This window comes from Halichoeres trimaculatus, unplaced genomic scaffold, assembly GCF_033239565.1.
Source record: "Halichoeres trimaculatus isolate MK-OKI-2021-1 unplaced genomic scaffold, fHalTri1.1 fHalTri1_scaffold_2, whole genome shotgun sequence".
Classification (NCBI taxonomy): domain Eukaryota; kingdom Metazoa; phylum Chordata; class Actinopteri; order Labriformes; family Labridae; genus Halichoeres; species Halichoeres trimaculatus.
This window is the reverse complement of record NW_027437180.1, coordinates 36,704,427-36,723,072: the sequence shown is the minus strand read 5'-3', so window position 1 is coordinate 36,723,072 and position 18,646 is coordinate 36,704,427. Positions and strand designations below refer to the sequence as shown.

Sequence of the window (18,646 nt, the reverse complement as noted above, 5' to 3'; positions counted from 1 at the left end):
ACACGTTTTTCTGTCCTGGTTTTAAAAATAGAAAAACGAAAAATAAAACATTATGTCAAAATTTTTTGTGTGATATTTTGACATTGAATGTGAACATCTCTATATAAAAATTAGACAAATAACTCACATTGAAGGTTTATACAGACATGTTCCTGACCTTTTTTTTATAGGTAACAGATCGCTGACGATCCACTCCATCTTTTCTGCGCGCATCTGCGCACTCCTGTGTGTTTCAGTGAGACAGTCAGAGCACAGTCTGCTGCTGTCTGATCTGCTCTAAGATAAACCAAGAAACATCAGAGAAGATGAACAAGTTTTTTTCCTTCCCTATTTTTCACCTGTTCCGCGAGCTTTGACTCATTTAATGCGTAACGGCTGTGCACCTTAATTTCTCTTGCCCAGCGTTCTCTCATCAGTAATGAAGCTGCATTTAGGAAAAACAGAATTAAAGTATACCAATAAGTGTTTTTTCTGTTTTTCTGTTATTCCATTTTTCCGTTTTGGTTTTAAAACAGAAAAACAAATACACAAGTCAGTTTTTTCGTTTTTTTTAAATTTTGTTTAGAAACAGAATAACGAAAGAACGAACCATACACTGATTGTTTCAGAGTAAAACTGAAAAGTTTTGTTGTGTTTCGGCCTCATGTTAACACGCGCTTAAACCAACCGTAAACGCAAACTGGTGAAAACAGCCTTTAGAGTGGAGTTTTACTGAAATGCTGCTGACACTGTTGCCGTGTAAACAGTACAACAGTAGCGTTATTACGATCGTCATGGTCTACCATGTTGTGTTTGTGTTGCTCAATCTATTGTCTGACGTGTCTGATTAGTATTCGCCTAAACACCAGATGATCAGCCCAACTCTACTTGGGTGAAAATCTCCCAATAGATCAGGGGTGGCCAACCTGTGGCTCGTGAGCCGCATTTGGCTCTTTACCTTTCGGTGTGTGGCTCTTTGATCCATTCGTAAAATATATATAGTTATGAGTAATGGTGTGCAGATCAATCTAAACTATATACGGATGCCAATGTTGGGATCAATTGGGGTTGATACTTAAGTTTCAGTTTCTTTTCTCCAGTACGAATGTAAACACACAAACACAGTAAATATCGCTTTAAAAATTGGAAATATATTGATTTTTATTTTATGACATTTGGTTTATGTGTGAGAAGAAATGTGTTTGCAAGACCACGGGTGTGACGTGGCTCTCCGTAGTTCCACAGCCATTTTTGTGGCTCTTGGTCTCTGACTGGTTGGCCACCCCTGCTATAAGAGCTTCTGGACAAGGCGGTTCTAGCACCACCGACTGGCCTGGCATGCTTACTACAGTGTTTTCAGTCCCTCAGCATTTCTGTGTCAACGCAATTTCTTTTCACCGCGTTTTAGTGTTTTTGGATGAAACATTGTTGTGTGAACAGGGCCTAAATGAAATTGGCTGCAACCAGCTACTCTTATTTAAAATTTACAACTTCCCATGACTTGAATCGAGTGTAGCAACTAATATTTATTCTTTTATGTCGACTAGCCTATTGATTATTTTTTTGGTGAGTTGAAGACGCATGATTATTTGGCACATTTTGGTGTATTTTGTGGATCCCTGTTTTACCTTACCTGGTTAATTAGGTACTTGTACGTTTCAGTCAGGAAATTGACTTTTCTCAGTTTGCAGTTTAGCGTGTTATGCCGATTTGTTTTCGATTAAATGTCCCCAAACTTTGAAAGCTCTGGCTTGTCTTTTTTGGAGCATCCTCCATGCATTTGTGCATAATTTATATGAACTTCTTCTTCTCCATTTCTGAGAATAACATGAACAGTAGGAGTGATGCTGCCCCCTGCCACTTCTTGTAGTGAACTGCAAGTACAGATAAGTTAAGAAAAAAAAGAAAACACAATAATACAACACCTAAATGTCAGCATATCTGATTAATTTGACGAATGGTTGCAGCCCTTGTTGTATCTCAATCACTGCATTAAGAAGAAGCGTCTGTGATCCCTTCCACCTCTTTTTCACTTGAGAGCAACAGGAAATCATCCAAAATTTTGAGTAACCCTGACTTTTTGTTGGGCTTTTGTCCACTCTGGGGGATTCTTTATCCCATTTAAGTCAATGTTGAAATCATCAAAGCAGGGCCTCATGGTCCCTCTGACTTTTGGGGTTTTAAGCAGGAGGTGTTAGAAAAGTTACTTATTTTTTTATCCTGCTCATGATGGCATAATGCATCAATTAAACCTTCATGTTATTGATTTAAAATGATTTACAGCTGCCAGAAAAATATGTTTACCGTTTTGCTTTACCTGAAGTTTTGGATAAAATGGTCATAAAAAAGTATTTGGATCCTCAAATAAGTCACAACCACCAGATACAGTCTGCTTAATCTAATACTTGGGTTGCAAAACTCCAACTCCATGAATTTTCAGTTGGAAACTTTCCATGAGAATTTGTGGGAATAAACAGGAATGTATGGGGGTGAACTGGGAATTTATAATCAGTAATTTAAACACAGTTAGGATAAGTGCATAATTTGGGCTAAAACAACCAGATTTAATGCAAGTTTACTCAATTATCTATGCTTTTCCTTGACCACATAGCAACACTTTGCTGACTGCAGGGCTACTGAGGCCACACTCTCTTTTTTTAGACAATTTAGAAAAGTTTCTATAATTTTACTGGTTATTTTCTGCCCCTTTTCAACACCACTTCACAAAAGTATGTGAACCCTTGTATTTAATAACATGTTGACCCTCCTTTGACAGCAATAACCTCAACCAAACGTTTCCTGTAGTTACGGATCAGACTTGCACAAAGGTCAGGAGGATTTTTGGACCGTTCCCCTTGAAGAAACTGTTCCCCCTTTCTTTTTCAGTCTGCTTCAGGTGTTGCTTATTTGAGTGACGGTTAATAAACCTCAAAGATCTTCTTTTCATTTTTGTAGCTGCTCTCCACTTATGAGCTGTATGTCTCTGAAGTGTTGGGGATATGTGGGCTCTAACCTCTGGCGCTCGTTGTAGGTATCGCCTGCAGACGGTGAAGTCTCTGGCTGGTGTGAGCCTGATGCTGAGACTCCTGTGGGCCTGTCTGAGGTGGGACGATATGGCTGTCAAACCATCCGCTGCAGTCGGCACCACACGTACAGGTAGACCCCCACACACCCCAATGACCCCCTCTGACTCTCCTCCACATACAGACGCTTTTCCTTTACTGCTGGTGGGGATGAATGCAGATTAGGTCTAGTTTGGTGAATTCTGTAAAAACTCAGGTTGATTTATTATCCTAAACAAAAAAAAGCCTCATCCTCACTGTTTTTATGCTGGAGTGCATTTCCTCCATCTTCTCGGGCTCTCCTCCTCATCACCGTGCCAAACCAGCCCTATCCCCACTCATTGCTACAGAGACATCAGACACCGAGATCACCACCACGGAGATCATCAAGCGTCGAGACGTGGGACCGTACGGCATCCGCTCCGAGTACTGCATCCGCAAGATCATCTGCCCGCTGGGAGTGCCAGAGACGCCCAAAGGTTAGACGTACTTCTTAACTCTGAGGAAAGGGTTTAGTTGTGTAAAATGGAAACACCCAAATAGACTTTCTCCCTTCAATATATTCATCCGTCCACCTTCCCAGAAACCCACACCCCTCAGAGGAAAGGGTTGCGCTCCAGTGCCTTGCGCCCAAAGAAGCCCGAGCCTGCCAAGCAGACGGGTCCGGTGGTGATCGAGACCTGGGTGGCTGAGGAGGAGCTGGACCTCTGGGAGATCAGAGCCTTTTCAGAAAGGTCAGAGGGTCGATCAGGCGTTTCCTTCCCCGGCTGTTGTAACAGATCTATAAACATGTCCAACTTTTTAAAAACTTTAAGTCATTAAACATCAAAGTCACTTTGAACTTTTAGAGAAAGATGTTTTCTTTTCAGTTTTCTTGAAGGCTTAATGGACTTTTTTTGTCTGTAGGGTGGAGAAAGAGAAAGCCCAGGCAGCAGAGCAGGCAAAGGTGAGTGTGTTCAAGTAAAGCATTAACCGAAAGCACCACAATTTTTTTCTTCTTCTTATAACTTGATATATCTGAAGATATTAAGAGTATGAGTCCGTCCAACGAGAGGCACTGCTTACCTTACCGACAGACGAGCTACTTTACCTCAAATTACCTCAAACAAAGCTAGTTCAGCATTTCTAACATGGCTCCAGACAACGTTAAGCTTCACACCCTGCTTCAAGTGACATCTGTGTATTATACAGAAAGCCTGTCATTCCATGTAATACGTTTCTTTTGGGGCACATTTGTATCAGAATAAAGCTTAAGTTGAACATTTAATAGAAAAAAAGCTCATACTTTTATGATCATTTTTGAAAACTTTATTTAAGAACAGGTGTAAGATGCACTAGATACTGATTTAAACTCATGTATTTACGTTACTTTTATGATTCAGTTTCTTTGATTAATTCTGTTTTTATGAAAAATTTCCATAAATTCTTATATTAAAAGATAAATAAGACACCAAAGAAAGTTAGGGTAGAAAATGGGGCTGTGGCTTTGATGCTTTAAATGGATTAATTAGTGAAACCTCAAATTAATCGGGCTACAAAAATAAATGCAAGATTAACATTTACGCTGCCAGCTGTTTTCAGGGCATCTTTAACGATCTTTCAAGACCCACTTAATGTTATTTTCTCTGACTATGTTAACACCAAAACTAAATAAGAAGAGTGAACTCTCTTCCTGCTTTTGAGCCCAAAAACAGACAAAATGTACTTTTTTTTTGATCGCGTTTGTCTCGGCGCTCCATCATTTCTTGGGAGATGTTAGATAAAGATGGATTATATAAATCGAGTGAGACGAGAATTGTTTTTTGGGCAGTTTTATCAAGAGTTTGAACATTTTTAATACTTTTTTTTTTCACAAAGACTTTTTACTCATATTTTAGATCTTAGAATTGTGGGAGATGACACATAGGGACAGTTCAGACTGATGTTTTTACCAGATAACTCTTTGATCACCCACAGGGGACATCAGCTACATTTGCCTAATTGCCAATGTTTTTAGGACAGGCCCTGTGAGTGCCTGATTCTTTACTATACTAAATTAAAATCAATATCAAATCCTCACTATTATATCATAACTAGTGCCGTCAGGTGATTGTAAAAAAAAAAAATCATCACATAAAAAGTAACACAAGATTAACTCAGCCTGCCAGCCAATAGAGCATCTTGAACAATCTTTCAAGACCCAAATAATATTGTTTTCTGTGACTATGTAAACACCAAAACTACCTAAGAAGAGCGGATTCTCTTCTTTTTTGTCTCTCTTCCTGTTTTTGGTCCAAAAAAATAAATAAAACAAACTTTTTTTGATCACATTCATCTCGGGCACTCCATCCTTTGATCCCCTCCATGACCCTCTGTCGTTTTTCCCCACGATGGCGCCGCTCTTTCTCTCTGATCTACCGCGACACATCCTCAGTTTGAACGTGAGCTGCCTGAACTTTTCTGACTTGCAGCGTCTCTCTATGTCTCCATCATCTCACATCTTCTCCTCATATCCATGCTGAGCTCTCATCCAAGGAGTGCACCGCTCTCACCCACAGTAGTTTATGAGCAGGATTTTGATTGACAAGCTCCGCCAGACCCCTCCTCCCCCGGCTGAAAAGCATAATTTACTTCTATAAAATGGACATTTTAATATTGGCCAGGTGAAAAAAATGTGGATTTACAAATCTTCTCTTCTTGGTGTATTTATTTGATGAGCCATGCACTACAATCTTATAAAGTCCTAGAATTCATTTTTTATTTGGGGACCTTAGGCAGATATGAGATCAAAATGCGATTAATCAGATTAATCAGATTAATCAGATTGATCAGATTAATCAGATTGATCTTTTTAATCGCCTGACAGCACTAGTAGAAAACAAAAGTAATATTTACAATAAACTGTTTGGGGTTTGAAGAATGTGCTCTGTTATTAAGGGCTCAATCGAAACAGGAAAGACCACAAGGAGCAGTGACATGAAGCAAAGTGGCGTCTCAGGAATGACCTCCGTTGTTTTTCGATCAGATGCTACTTGTTACAGATATTGATGTTGAAGGCTATGCATTTATAAAATTATCAGAGCTTAAACCATCAACACAAATTACCTTATTATCTCCAGCTGAATAAAACAGCACGTCTTTAATCCACTGTGTAAATGTTGGAGGGGTAAAGTCTTTCCATCCATCTGCAAGTGTGACCAACTGTGAAGTTCTTCTGATTTAGGTTTTGTCATCTAGACATCTACCTGAAGTTTCACAAAGCGTATTAAATATTAACTGACAGAAGTTGGATAACCTGGGACATTCCCAAAACCTAAAGGATTAAAGTGGTGTGGGATTGTTTGGGATTTCTGTTGTGATGTTTCTAAGCTCATGTTTTGTCTGATTTGTGCAGAAACGTCTGGAGCAGAAACCCGGATCGGTCAACGCCACCCCAACAGGAACTCCGGCAACCCCTGCGGCCACGCCCAAAGTCATTGTGGGTTCAATCTCAGGCCAGGGCACCCCCACCGCCAAGGTGGTACTGTCCTCAAAGATGGGCACTCCGGTTACATTCCAGCAGAACAAGAACTTCCAGCAGTCGTTTGCCACCTGGGTCAAGCAGGGTCAAAGCACACAAGGTGAGAAAGCAACCAGCAGTTCAACAGACTGGCTAAGACGTTGTTTCCTCCATGGTTTCTCCAACTTCTTTGGGATTTGCAAGTGGTATTTAAAGACAGTAAATTACTTCTTTCCTTTTATCTAGCTGGCAATGAGACCACCGTGGCTACATCAGGAGGGCACACCTTCCAGATTACAGGAACCTCGGTGGGTGGAAAGGTGGTGACCACTAAGCTGCCGCTGCCCGCCAACAGCAAGATCGTCACGGTCAACGTGCCAACTTCACAAGGAGGTACAGCAGGTTTTAATAAGTCACACCTCAGAGGCAGGCGGATGGTGTAAAGTTACACACACTCAGTGTGGACACTTCTTCTTTCTGCCCACCACCGTTTTGGGATGCATGCTTGTTTATGTTTTCATTCCTCTGCCTCAGACCCACGGCTGAGACATTTCAAAGGAAGAAAAATTAGTCCTGGCTCGTTAATTAAACACCATTGTAAGCACTTTGCTGCGCCAAGAACGCGTACGGTGCTTTAGAAGAACTCTGTCTTTACTCATCGTAAAATGTTGGTAATGGCAGACACCTCAGGCCTTAATGTTTTGAAGGCAACAAATTAGACATTCTCTCAGCAAATAAAGTACACGTGTAGATGAAGGTTTCTCATTGCCTGTAACTAACTTTATTGTGTTAGTGAAAGGAAGCAGAGAAAGTTTTTAATGAAGCAACGAACACAAAAGCATCCCAAAACATAAATACATGCTCCTTCCACCACCACCAAACCAGTTTCTTGCTCACTGTGTTTTTACCTCCTTGTGCCACCAAACCCGTTGTGGTCGTGTGACCTCGTGAGTCAGCACCTCAGTAAGCCGGGCAACATGATGTCTGCTAGTGTCCTGTTGTCATAGTAGCCCAGGAGAAAGCTGTTATTTTGGTAGGATGATTTTATGGATGGTTGAGTTGTGTAGTCTGAGGTTTCCATTCCAGACTGAGGATTCAGGATGTGCTATCTTTTTTTAGGTGCTTTTGAACTTTTCAAAATGTCAGTGTTGACTCTGCAGATGAGTCGATGGCCCGTCTGCGGTCCTGTACTGGATGGATTCTGCCCAACACCCAAGAGGAAGGTTCTGTCGAGTTGACATTAGAGTTTCTGACATTTGCAGAGCTGATGGTTTTCCTTTGAATATTATGGGTCAGATATCTTCTCCTTCCTCAGAAAATCTGTTACTTGAACACGTATGTCTTTTTGCTGCAAGAGTGACTGTGAAGCAGAAATAAGCCTCAGTGCAAAAGTGGCAAAGAAGGTAGGGTAAGAAAAACTTAATTAGAAAAACTGAATGAACACACTAGCAACATTAAATGCAGAAAAGAAACTGTGTGTTTTTAAACACAATGCAATCTAAAAAAAAAAGGAAATGTACCATTAAGTGCAGCAAATTTTTTCCAATAATATGCTAACAGAAGCTAGTATATCTGCCACATTGTTTACAAAAATGGTGCCAAGCACAGATGATGTTTTAGCTACAATTTTAACTATTGTGATGCTAACCAAAGCTAGTGTAAGAACCATATTATATTTTGTAAGTATGCTAACAGAAGCTCACATTACTGGCCACATTTTTTGATAGATATGATGCTAACAAAAAGCTAAAGTTAAATCAACATTGCTGAACAACGTTGTGCTCACCAAAGCTGATGTTTCAGCTGCATTTTTTACGATTATGATGCTAACCAGAGCTAATGATAAAGCCAATATTTTACCTATATTTTTTAATTTTTAACTATTATAATGCTAACCAAAGTTAATGTTTTAGCAACATCATTCAAGCCACATTTTTAGAAATATGATGCGAACAGAAGCTTACATTATTAGCCACATTTTTTACAGTAATGTTGCTAACAAAAAGCCAAAGTTTAAGCAAAATTGCTGAATATTATTATGCTAACCAGAGTCAATATTTTAGCTACATTTTTAAATTTTTAACTATTATAATGCTAACTAAAGTTAATGCTTTAGCTACATCATTTAAGCCACATTTTTTTAGAAATATGATGCTAGCAGAAGCTTGCATTATTGACATCATTTTTTTACAGATATTATGCTAACAAAAAGCAAAAGTTTAATCAACATTGCTTAACAATATCATGGTAACCAAAAAACACTATTATTGCATTTTTTAATGAATAGGATGCTAACAATGGCTTAAACAATTGGCCACATTTTTTTCCAATAAATTGCTAACAAAGAACTAGAGTTTAATCAACATGGCTTATCAATATTATGCTAACTAAAACACATTGTTATAGCCTTATTTTTTACAAATATGATGTTTACCAAAGCTAATATTATAGCCACTTTTTTAAAAATATGATGCTAGCAGTAGCTTACATTATTGACATCATTTTTTTTACAGATATTATGCTAACAAAAAGCAAAAGTCTAATCAACATTGCTTAACAATATTACAGCAACCGTAATTAATGTTTCAGCCACATTTTTAACCATTAAGATGCTAACCAAAGCTCATGTAATAGCCATATAATTATAGCTGCATATTTGATAAATATAATGCTAACAGAAGCATATGTTATTGGCCATGTTTTATAAAGATATGATGCTTTTAAAAAGCTAAAGTTTAGGCAAAATTACTCAACAATATCATGCTAACAAGACACACTATCATGGCAACATTTTTTATGAATATGATGCTAACAGTGGCTTACATGATTGACCACATTATTGGCCACATTTTTTTTTTTTTTTTTACAATAAAATGCTTAAAAAACTGGAGTTTAATTGCTTGACAATATTATGCTAACCAAAATACATTGTTATAGCCTTATTTTTTACAAATATGATGCTAACTAAAGCTAACATTATTGGCCTCATTTTTTTAAGATATAATGCCAACAAAAAGCTAAAGTTTAATCAACATTGTGCTAACCAAAGTTAATGTTTAAACCACCTCTTTAACTATTATGTCGCTAACCAAAGCTAATGTAACAGCCATATTGTTATAGCCACATTTTTAAAGACATGATGCTAACAGAAGCTTACATTATTGACATCATTTTTAACAGATATGATGCTAACAAAAAGCTGAAGTTTAATTAACATTGCTTAAGAATATATTGCTAACTAAAACACACTGTTATAGCCACATTTTTTATAAATGTGATTGCAACAAGCTAACATTTGCTCTACCTTGTTACCAATATGGTGCTAACAGAAAATTGAAGTTTTAGCCATATTGAATTCCACTTTGATGCTAACAGAGACTTAAATTCTAGTTGAATTGTCAACCAATATGATCCTAATTCAGCTAATGTTTTAGCCTCATTTTTACCAATATGATTATAGCAGAAGCTAATGTTTGAGACACATTGTTAACCACTTTGATGCTAATAAAAGCTAACCAAAGCTACATAATTAACTGATAAAATGGTAACAGAAGCTATTGTTTAGCCACATGTTAATCAATGCGATGATAACAGAATTTCAATGTTTTTAGCCACATTGTTTAACAATATGATGCTAACAAAAGCTAATGGTTTTACTCCTTCTTGCAATCTGTGACTACAACAAGTAGAAACAAGACTCTGAAGTCTTTTCCTTGGATTGATTTGACGTGATGGGACCAGTTTGCCACTGGTGTTGCTCATGTCAGTGAAATAAACAACCTTCATCAAGTGGTTTCAACCAATCAGATTCAAGCATCGTAGACAGCTAGTAGATCTGTAAGAGCGCTGGGTAATAAATATCTTTAACATTTCAATCATCAGTTTGATAGAATTAAACTCACCGAGGCTCCAGAGAAAGTGATTTTTCTTAGCTTTGAAGTCACCATGAAGGAGAAACTAAGTTCAGGTGGAGTGTGACCATTTAATGGACATGTGTATTTATCCAGCATGACTGTTAGACGCCCTGTTTGTTTTGGAAGGCCTTAAGGAAGTTAGGCAGGAAAACAAGTTTACCCTGAGGTCTGCTTCCCAGACAGGTAGCCCTCTATAACAAGATTCCATGTTTCTTTTTTTCCCCCTCGTCTTTTTGAATGAAAGTGTACCTCTCCACTCACCGGAGTCCCAGCAGCCAAACAGCCCGTCCATAGAAAAGCATGTTTGATGTGTGTGACCAGAGCAGCTACTCCCCCCAGCTCTTACAACGCTCCTGTTTGAAGAGGGAAACCCTTGATGTATAGGTTTACCTGCTCGGTCGCGGTTGAAAAACCACAGCGAGGAGGCAAAAGGCAGCAGCGGAGGAAAAAGCGCGACAGTCATGGTTTCCATTTCTGCCACCGGCTTCACATGAGCTCATTAAGGCACAGAGCCTGGTGAACAAATGTGAAACGCTCCCTTTGTCAGATTACAGTTCAAACGGAGGATCTGATTCATGCATTATTTATGAGGGGGTCAGGTATGCTCAAGGAAACCCAACTAAGCTCTCAGTCCGTCTTTGAAGATTTTGTTTACCTGCACAACTAATATTTACCATCACTGTGATCAAAAGCTGGCCATCGAGCAAGGAGAGAGCTGCAAATAATGTTTTAATCGTGTCAGTGAAGGGTTTCTGAATGAGGGCTCACTTGTAGGATGCAAACATGGAAACACAGCTTCACATCAGTAATTGTGAGGCGGATGTTTGAGCACTCAGGATTCTAGTTAGTGGATGTATCAGATGCACCAAATGGGAGCGTTTAAAGAGAGTACATCCTCTTAAAACCTGTGAATAAATGAGGCTTTACACCACCTGTCTGTCTATTTCTACTAAGTTCAGTCTTCTCATTCTTCCCTGCTTCTCTTTCTTATCATATGGCTTCATTTGTTGACTCTTTCTTTTTTCTCCGAAGGTGTGGTTCAGCAGAAAGTCTTGGGTATCATCCCGTCGAGCACAGCAGGCGGTGCCCAGACCTACACCACATTCCAGCCCCGCACCACCACACTCAACATCAGGCCAAATACTCCAGGATCCCAGCAGCAGGTACATCAGCCTCCTCCCTGACAGGAAGTGCTCATGGAGCTGCTGTTGGCATTTGTATCTCTTGCTTTTAGCTTTGTATTCTCATTCCTCTCTGTTAAAAATGTGATAGCTTCGAAAAAAGTGGAATACCTTCATGGAAATGTGTTTCTAGGTTCTGGCGGCGGGTTCTCAGATCCGTCCAGGAATGACAGTTATACGAACACCGATCCAGCAGACAGGACAAATGGGAAAGACGATAATCCGAACTCCTCTTGTGGTCCAGCAAGGTAATAAAAGATTCATGAGCATTCATATGCTCTTTTGTGTTTTCCCAAAACTTGAAAGATTTACTAAGGCCAATGTTTTGATTGGGTGACGATATATACATCAGACCAGTGATGCATGGAGAAGAAAATAAAGGTAATTGCAATACAATGACAGACCACTAGAGTGCAACAAAATCAAAGGTCATTTAGCAAAAAAGACACCATATAAGAAAACAGAAAGACCATCTTTATTATTCATAGCACTGGAAAGTACTACCTCCAAGCTATGGCTCTTTCAAGGGGTAGATTGATTACCCCTGTACTAATTTTGGACCCTAGTTCCTGTGGTCAAAAAGCACTGAATCCCTTCGGGCAGGGGTACCCAAACCTAACTATGCCGAAGCATAGTTAGGTTTGGGGTTTTTTTGGTTGTTTTATGGGTTTACATGATAATTAATATAAATTTGTTAAATAAAAAAATCTCAAAGTTTTTCAATTTATATATTTATTGTCCAAAATACAAACTTGTAATGCTGTGTTCATGTGTTCATCAGCATGGAAACTACTTCCTTTCAGTCACAAGGATGCGTTTAGGTACCTAAACATGGTACCGTCTGATTTTACATGAATTGGTACTCAGTACTACAGACAGAATTTGGTCGATACCTATAAAGCTGCGTTTCCACCAAGCAGTTCGGTTCAGTACGGTTCAGTACGGTTTGGTACAGTTAAGTCTCATCCCGTTTGCGTTTCCACAGCAAACTGTGCCCTCTCGTGGTGGGCGGCGTGTAAGCCGCATGCCGGAAGCCACAGCTGGTAAACAATAGCGCGACGCCGTAGCAGCTTACCCCGCGATTAAATCCAACAAAGAGGAAAACGAGACACAGTAAACAAAGAGCACAGATGGAAGACATGCAGCATTTCGTCCTCTCTGTGATTTTCATGCAACTCTCTGTTACAAAGAACAATCAAGCTTTGTTTCAGAGAAGTCTGTGTGCCGCCAGGAGAAATGCAGCCGCTGTCGGGGTAAGTGACGATTCTTTTGACCAATCAACTGTCTGCAGTGTGTTGCTCCACCTCCCGAGAGCGGATCGGTTCAGTCTGGCACCCATACGAAAGGGTCCCAAAAAAGTGGGACGGCTCGTCTCGGTTTTTAGGGATCCGTCCCGGGATGAGTCTGTGGAAACGCCGCTAAAAGCGCACCGTACCGAGACGAACCGACCCGGACTGCTTGGTGGAAACGCGGCTTAAAAGTACCTAATTGGGTACCTATCCCTACCAAGGTCCCCCAAACAGCATTTGCTTCTGGCCAAGGACCCCCTTTGGAAACCAACAGACTTCAGAATACATAAGGAAATGTCACCTTTAAGATTTTTTTTTCTAACTTTTATTCACTTTTCAATAATTATTACATTTGTTTAGAATAAGAAATTATTAACAAACAAATCAAGATTCACACAAGTAAGTTGTTGCAAAAAGGAGAAGGCATTCAGGGCTCTGTCAGCCAAAGTAGGATACTCCTTTCTCACATGTAGTCCGTTATTTAACAAGGGAAGAGCCTCAAAGTTCAGTTCAGTTTTTTAGACAGCTTAGAAAAAGGCACAGACCGCCAGGATATATGGAAATACTGAAGTTAATATTTATTTAACTCTAAAAATTAAAATGTTTTCCAGCAGTTTGGTAAAAACCATGCTTTCAGAATGTGCAGAAATTGATATTCAGTTGTAACTTTTTTGCCCTGTAGACTGGTTATTTAGCAAAAAACAAAGAAAGTGCATCAGAGGTAACATTCCAAATCAAGTAACCAAGAGCGCCGGTAAAAAAGAAAAGGGAGAAAGCTGGTTGCTTGGATTGGCACCATGGATTGGCCCCTCTTGCCGATACCGACCAAGCTTTTAGGGGCACTGATCTTGAACCGATATCGGTTTATCCCTAGGTGCAGTTTGGTACAAACACGTAAACCTGATGGTTACGGCACTTTACGTGTTACATTTTCAGGACAACTTGTTGTATTTTAAAAAAAACTATGTATGAATCTAAATTACAACATAATAATAATTAGATTTTTTTTCCTTCCTCCCAATTTTCTGAGGTGACATGTAAATGTGTTAATTCTTCTGTCTCACTGTTCGGTTCCAGGTCAGGGGGGACAACAAGTGGTGACACAGATCATCCGAGGCCAGGCAGTTTCCACAGCAATATCGAGCGCCAGCCCCGTCGCTACAGTCACCGGCCAGGGGTCTGCCAGCCCCACCACAGCAGGGCAGGCTGCCGGCCAGACACCACCCGGCACCCCACGAGCACAGGGCCAAGGCCAAGTTAAACTCACCATGGCACAGCTCACCCAGCTCACACAGGTGAGAGGCAGAGGGACGGACAGCTGTGTCCAGGAGTTAGACACCACAAACAGCAGCTAAACACAACCTCCAGCTCTGTGTACAGTTTGTTAATTAGAGAAGAAGAAATGATCAAATCACTGAGTAAGAGATCACTGATTCCCAAGGTTGCTAAACTGAAAGCACGTATGGCTCATATCTTTCTAAATATGGGGATGAAGTCGCCTCTGAGGGTTGTTCAGGTCTCACAAACCGTCATCGGAGTCTGAACTCTAAATAGACACATAGGTTTTGTGTGATCAGCTCAAATACTTTTCTATATCTTGGAAAAATGAAATCTTTTAGTCTCAGACCTCTGGATCTTATAGAACAGACCATACCATGTGTTTCCAACAAGTCTTCCCTTTTCTCCTACAGAAGCAGCAGGCGGGGTCCGGCGTAGAGCGGCAGGCTGGCGTGGGCGGTACCCAACAGGCTTTGACGGTGATGGTTCAGGGTCAGGGCCAGACCACGGGTCAGCTGCAGGTCATACCTCAAGGCGTCACTGTCATCCCAGGACCAGGTCAGCAGCTCATGCAGGCAGCTCTCCCCAACGGCCAGGTGCAGCGATTCCTCTTCACCCCATTGGCTTCTGCAGCCACGCCCACATCAAGCACAGGTGAGACGAGGAAGAAAAGTTCTTCCTTCACTTTTATTTTACTCAATTAACCACCATCTTTATCTTTATCTTCCACCTTCTTTTCTCCAGCCACCCAGCCAAACTCCACCTCCACCAAAACCCCAGTCCAGCAGGCTGCAGCACCCATCCAGGCAGGGGCGACCCCCTTGGCCACCACCAGCACCCCGTCTTCAGCCACCCCACAGGGCCAGTTACCCAACCAGACCCAGGCTCACATGCCCATCCAGTCTCCCACCTCGCTGCAGATCAAAACTCCAGGTGGCGCCGCTCAGCTGCAGCTGCAGCAGTCACCTCAGCTCATCAGCATGTCTGGACTGCAACAGCAGGTAGAGGTGTGATTCACATGGGCAGTGTTTATGTCTCAAAGCAGCTGAAGTAATCCTAAAAAAGTGTGTGTTATCTTTTTTTTTAAAGAGACCCTTGGTTGAATGTGTATCCTCTGTGTTGTGTCTGTAGGTGTTGGCTCAGCTGCAGGCGCAGCAGGCTGGAGGCTCCCTGCCGCAGCACATCAAACTGCAGCTTCCTATCCAGATACAACAGACCGGGACCACCTCAGCTCAGGGAGGACAGGTAGATCAGTGAACCAGACTTCTTTCATTGGCCCATGTTAACTCAGAAAGTCTTCTCTGCATCATACAAGTTTTAAGATTTCACCACAAAGTATCAAACAAAGCATCCCCCGGTGCCCCGTTTCCACTGAGCCAGTTCAAGAGTAGCACGAGTTTTGAGAAAGCATCATTTACATCACTGCCCAAATTACACCACCCAAAACTTGATTCTGCTAAAAAAGCCTAAATAAAATTAAATATTTCCAGATATGTCAGGTTATGGAGCTGTCTAAAACTTTTGCTGTAGTTTTTATTTATCGTTTCCAGCAGGAGATTTCTTTTTTTTTCCTCCTGTAACTGTACCGTTAATACCTCTAAACTTCATTCTGATCAGTTTGAGGAGACTGTAATGATCGTTGTTGTGCCTAGCTGTGGATGCACTCACTCATATTGTGCTTCTACTGGCTTTTAATCCTCGTCCTCCCTTTTTATATCATTGGAGAAGTGTTTTCCTACCTTTTGATGAAGAAACTTGAAGCCTGATAGCATTCATTTCCTCCAAAGATCAGGAGATAAACTTTAACGTTAGGTGTCTCGGTGAAAGTTAAAAAATCAGGTACTTCTGCACCATCTGAATGTATGTTGACATTTAGAAAAAATAGACCCAAAGTATAAATCTATTTTTTTCATGTGTTCAATAAAAGATAACATCCTTATCCAAATCAACCAGTAGTAATTTAACTCTTTTGTGGCCCATTCTGGAGCCACAAAATCTACGGTATATCCACCATAAAGACTAATAAGTGTATAGAATTGTAAACAAAGTTTAAATCTAGTGAAAAATTATCCAAATAATTTGTGCGTGTGATGTTATTTTTTTAATATTAATAGATTTGCAAATGTTTAAAAAAATAGAAATAAAAAAAATGCAAATTTAGATTAAAAAAAAGGTTTTTAAAACATTTTGCAATTTTTCAAAAATTACAAACATTTTTATAAATTTAAAAAATTTGCTGATTTCAGATTTTTTGCTTTTTAGAATTTTTTTAAAAATTAAAAAAAAATATTTGCAATTTTTTTTTAATTATCAAAAAGTTGCAAAAACATTAAATGATTTTGAAATTCCAAAATTGCAATTAATTAAAATTTAATAAATTTTCATGATTTTTGAAATAATACTGAAATTTGATTACATGCATTGATAATATTGCTCAACTCATGACTTTTTTTTATTGTTGGCTAATGATTTGCCACATTTATTAAGCCAGCACGTTGGCAGTTAATGAATTTATCCACACCGAGTTAAAAGCGGTATTTTCTCTAGATTCGTCTTCGGTAGGTTCAGTTTTCTTACCAGGGAAGTAAAACTTGAGGTCAGCCACAGGTGTATGGAAAGTTGGTGGGCTACGGGGTAACATGGGGGCATCTTGGTGGCTAAGGAGTCAAAGACCCTTAGTCTTAGATTGCTCTCAAGTAGAATCAACTCTTAACCAGCTGTAGGCAGAGCCACTCGAGTGGGAAAATAGTTTAACTGTCACCACTTCTCAAAAAGACTTGAACTCTATTACGGAGTATCAATCTTGTGTATTGTACACTTTTCTCTCCACACAGATCGGGAATGTAGTGACCATCCAGGCGGCTTCAGTCCAGGAGCAGCTCCAGAGGATCCAACAGCTCAGAGAGCAGCAACAACAAAAGAAGAGACAAGCAGCAGAGGCCAAGAGGGAGCAAGCCCTCAACTCAGCCAGCCAGAGCGACATCATCCAGAAACAGGTTTGTGTGTAAATCCTGTCCACCAGTCCATCACCTCGGGTTAATCTAAGCCCGCATGACTGTTTCTGACAACGTGTGCTGACTCTGAACTCTTCCTGCTCTTGATCCTTCAGGTGGTGATGAAACAAAACGCTGTGATCGAGCACCTGAAGCAGAAGAAGACCATGACGCCAGCAGAGAGGGAAGAGAATCAGAGGTTTGTGTCCAGAACTTTCTTTGACATACTGCCTTCCTGCACATACAAGCTGAAGATACAGACGCATTTTAAAGAAGCTGGGCTCAATGTAGCATAGTTTGATTTGGCACATTTGCAGACAGCTAATGTCAGTCATGCCCATATATGGTCAAAACTTAGTTTTTGCCAATAGAAAAATGAATTAATCAAACCTGAACTGGTTTTTGAATCAGTCTGTAAACATATTTATATTTGCTGTAAGAATCATCATGTTGCTTCCTGTGTTTCTGCGGCCAGCCCCTGGTGGACACTCAGTGAACTGCAGCTTTTAGCACTTCTGCATAAGCTTAATTTTTATAGACAAGATGCTGTATAATTTGGGTATAAAGTATGTTTTAAAAACTGAGCATCAAGATCCAAAATGATCAAAACGTTAACCTCCATGATTTCTGCTCTCTGGTGCGCCCCCTGGTGGTATCCTCTATAAGTCTAAATATACTTAAAGCCATGACAGCTACGTGATGGATTTTAAGGTTTTGCATCATTGTCACTCCAGCTCTCTGCACTTTGTGTTCCTCTCTAAATCAAAGTTGCGAGGAACAGCAAACCAAGGGAACGTTTGGGTGTGTAGCCACCGGCAGCTGCATGTTCTCACTGTGACTCCACAAACAAGACAAACGGGTTATAAATGAGGGGAGTTGTTCAGTAAATTCACACAAGACTCTTTAAACCCTTCAGAGATTTATAGGGATGAGACTTTTATGTAGAAGTCTATTATCTTAGTTGGTTTTTTTTAAACAAAAAAGTTTTCCTTTGTATCTAAACTCTTAACTTTGGTTTGAGTTCCTGGGAGTTGTCAGATACAGATGGATTATATTAATCGAGTGAGACGAGAATTGTTTTTTGGGCTGTTTTATCAAGAGTTTGAACATTTTTAATACTTTTTTTCACAAAGAGCTTTTACTCAAAGTTTCCAAAGAATTTTATAACTTATTATTCAGGGAGAAGACACATAGAGACAGTTCAGACTGATTTTTAACAAGATAACCCTTTGATCACCTACAGGGGTCATGAGCTACATTTACTGCTGTCAGGTGATTAAAAAATTAATCTCGTTATAAAAACTGACACAAGATTGACTCATTGGCTGCCGGCCATTTCCAGCGCATATTGAACGATCTTTCAAGACCCAAATAATCTTGTTTTGTATGACTATGTAAACACCAAAACTACCTAAGAAGAGTGGACTCTCCTCTTTTATGTCTCTCTTCCTGTTTTTGATCCAAAAAACAGA

General features: G+C 40.0%; 1 protein-coding gene across 7 annotated transcripts in view; it reads left to right on the top strand.

Moving 5' to 3' along the window:
- The window catches only part of LOC141805198 (nucleosome-remodeling factor subunit BPTF-like), a 77,072-nt gene that overhangs the window by 34,021 nt on the left and 24,405 nt on the right, over positions 1 to 18,646 (top strand). For 4 of the 7 annotated variants that reach the window (XM_074690090.1, XM_074690081.1, XM_074690041.1 and 1 more), the window contains 14 exons: positions 3,011 to 3,135; positions 3,368 to 3,520; positions 3,625 to 3,775; positions 3,948 to 3,987; positions 6,415 to 6,640; positions 6,766 to 6,912; positions 11,466 to 11,596; positions 11,748 to 11,862; positions 13,981 to 14,198; positions 14,595 to 14,835; positions 14,926 to 15,188; positions 15,313 to 15,426; positions 17,016 to 17,177; positions 17,291 to 17,373. In XM_074690090.1, coding sequence (XP_074546191.1) covers positions 3,011 to 3,135; positions 3,368 to 3,520; positions 3,625 to 3,775; positions 3,948 to 3,987; positions 6,415 to 6,640; positions 6,766 to 6,912; positions 11,466 to 11,596; positions 11,748 to 11,862; positions 13,981 to 14,198; positions 14,595 to 14,835; positions 14,926 to 15,188; positions 15,313 to 15,426; positions 17,016 to 17,177; positions 17,291 to 17,373 — 2,169 coding nt within the window. The remainder of the gene's footprint in view (positions 1 to 3,010; positions 3,136 to 3,367; positions 3,521 to 3,624; positions 3,776 to 3,947; positions 3,988 to 6,414; positions 6,641 to 6,765; positions 6,913 to 11,465; positions 11,597 to 11,747; positions 11,863 to 13,980; positions 14,199 to 14,594; positions 14,836 to 14,925; positions 15,189 to 15,312; positions 15,427 to 17,015; positions 17,178 to 17,290; positions 17,374 to 18,646) is intronic. The other 3 variants (XM_074690099.1, XM_074690061.1, XM_074690050.1) reach the window with 3 other exon arrangements.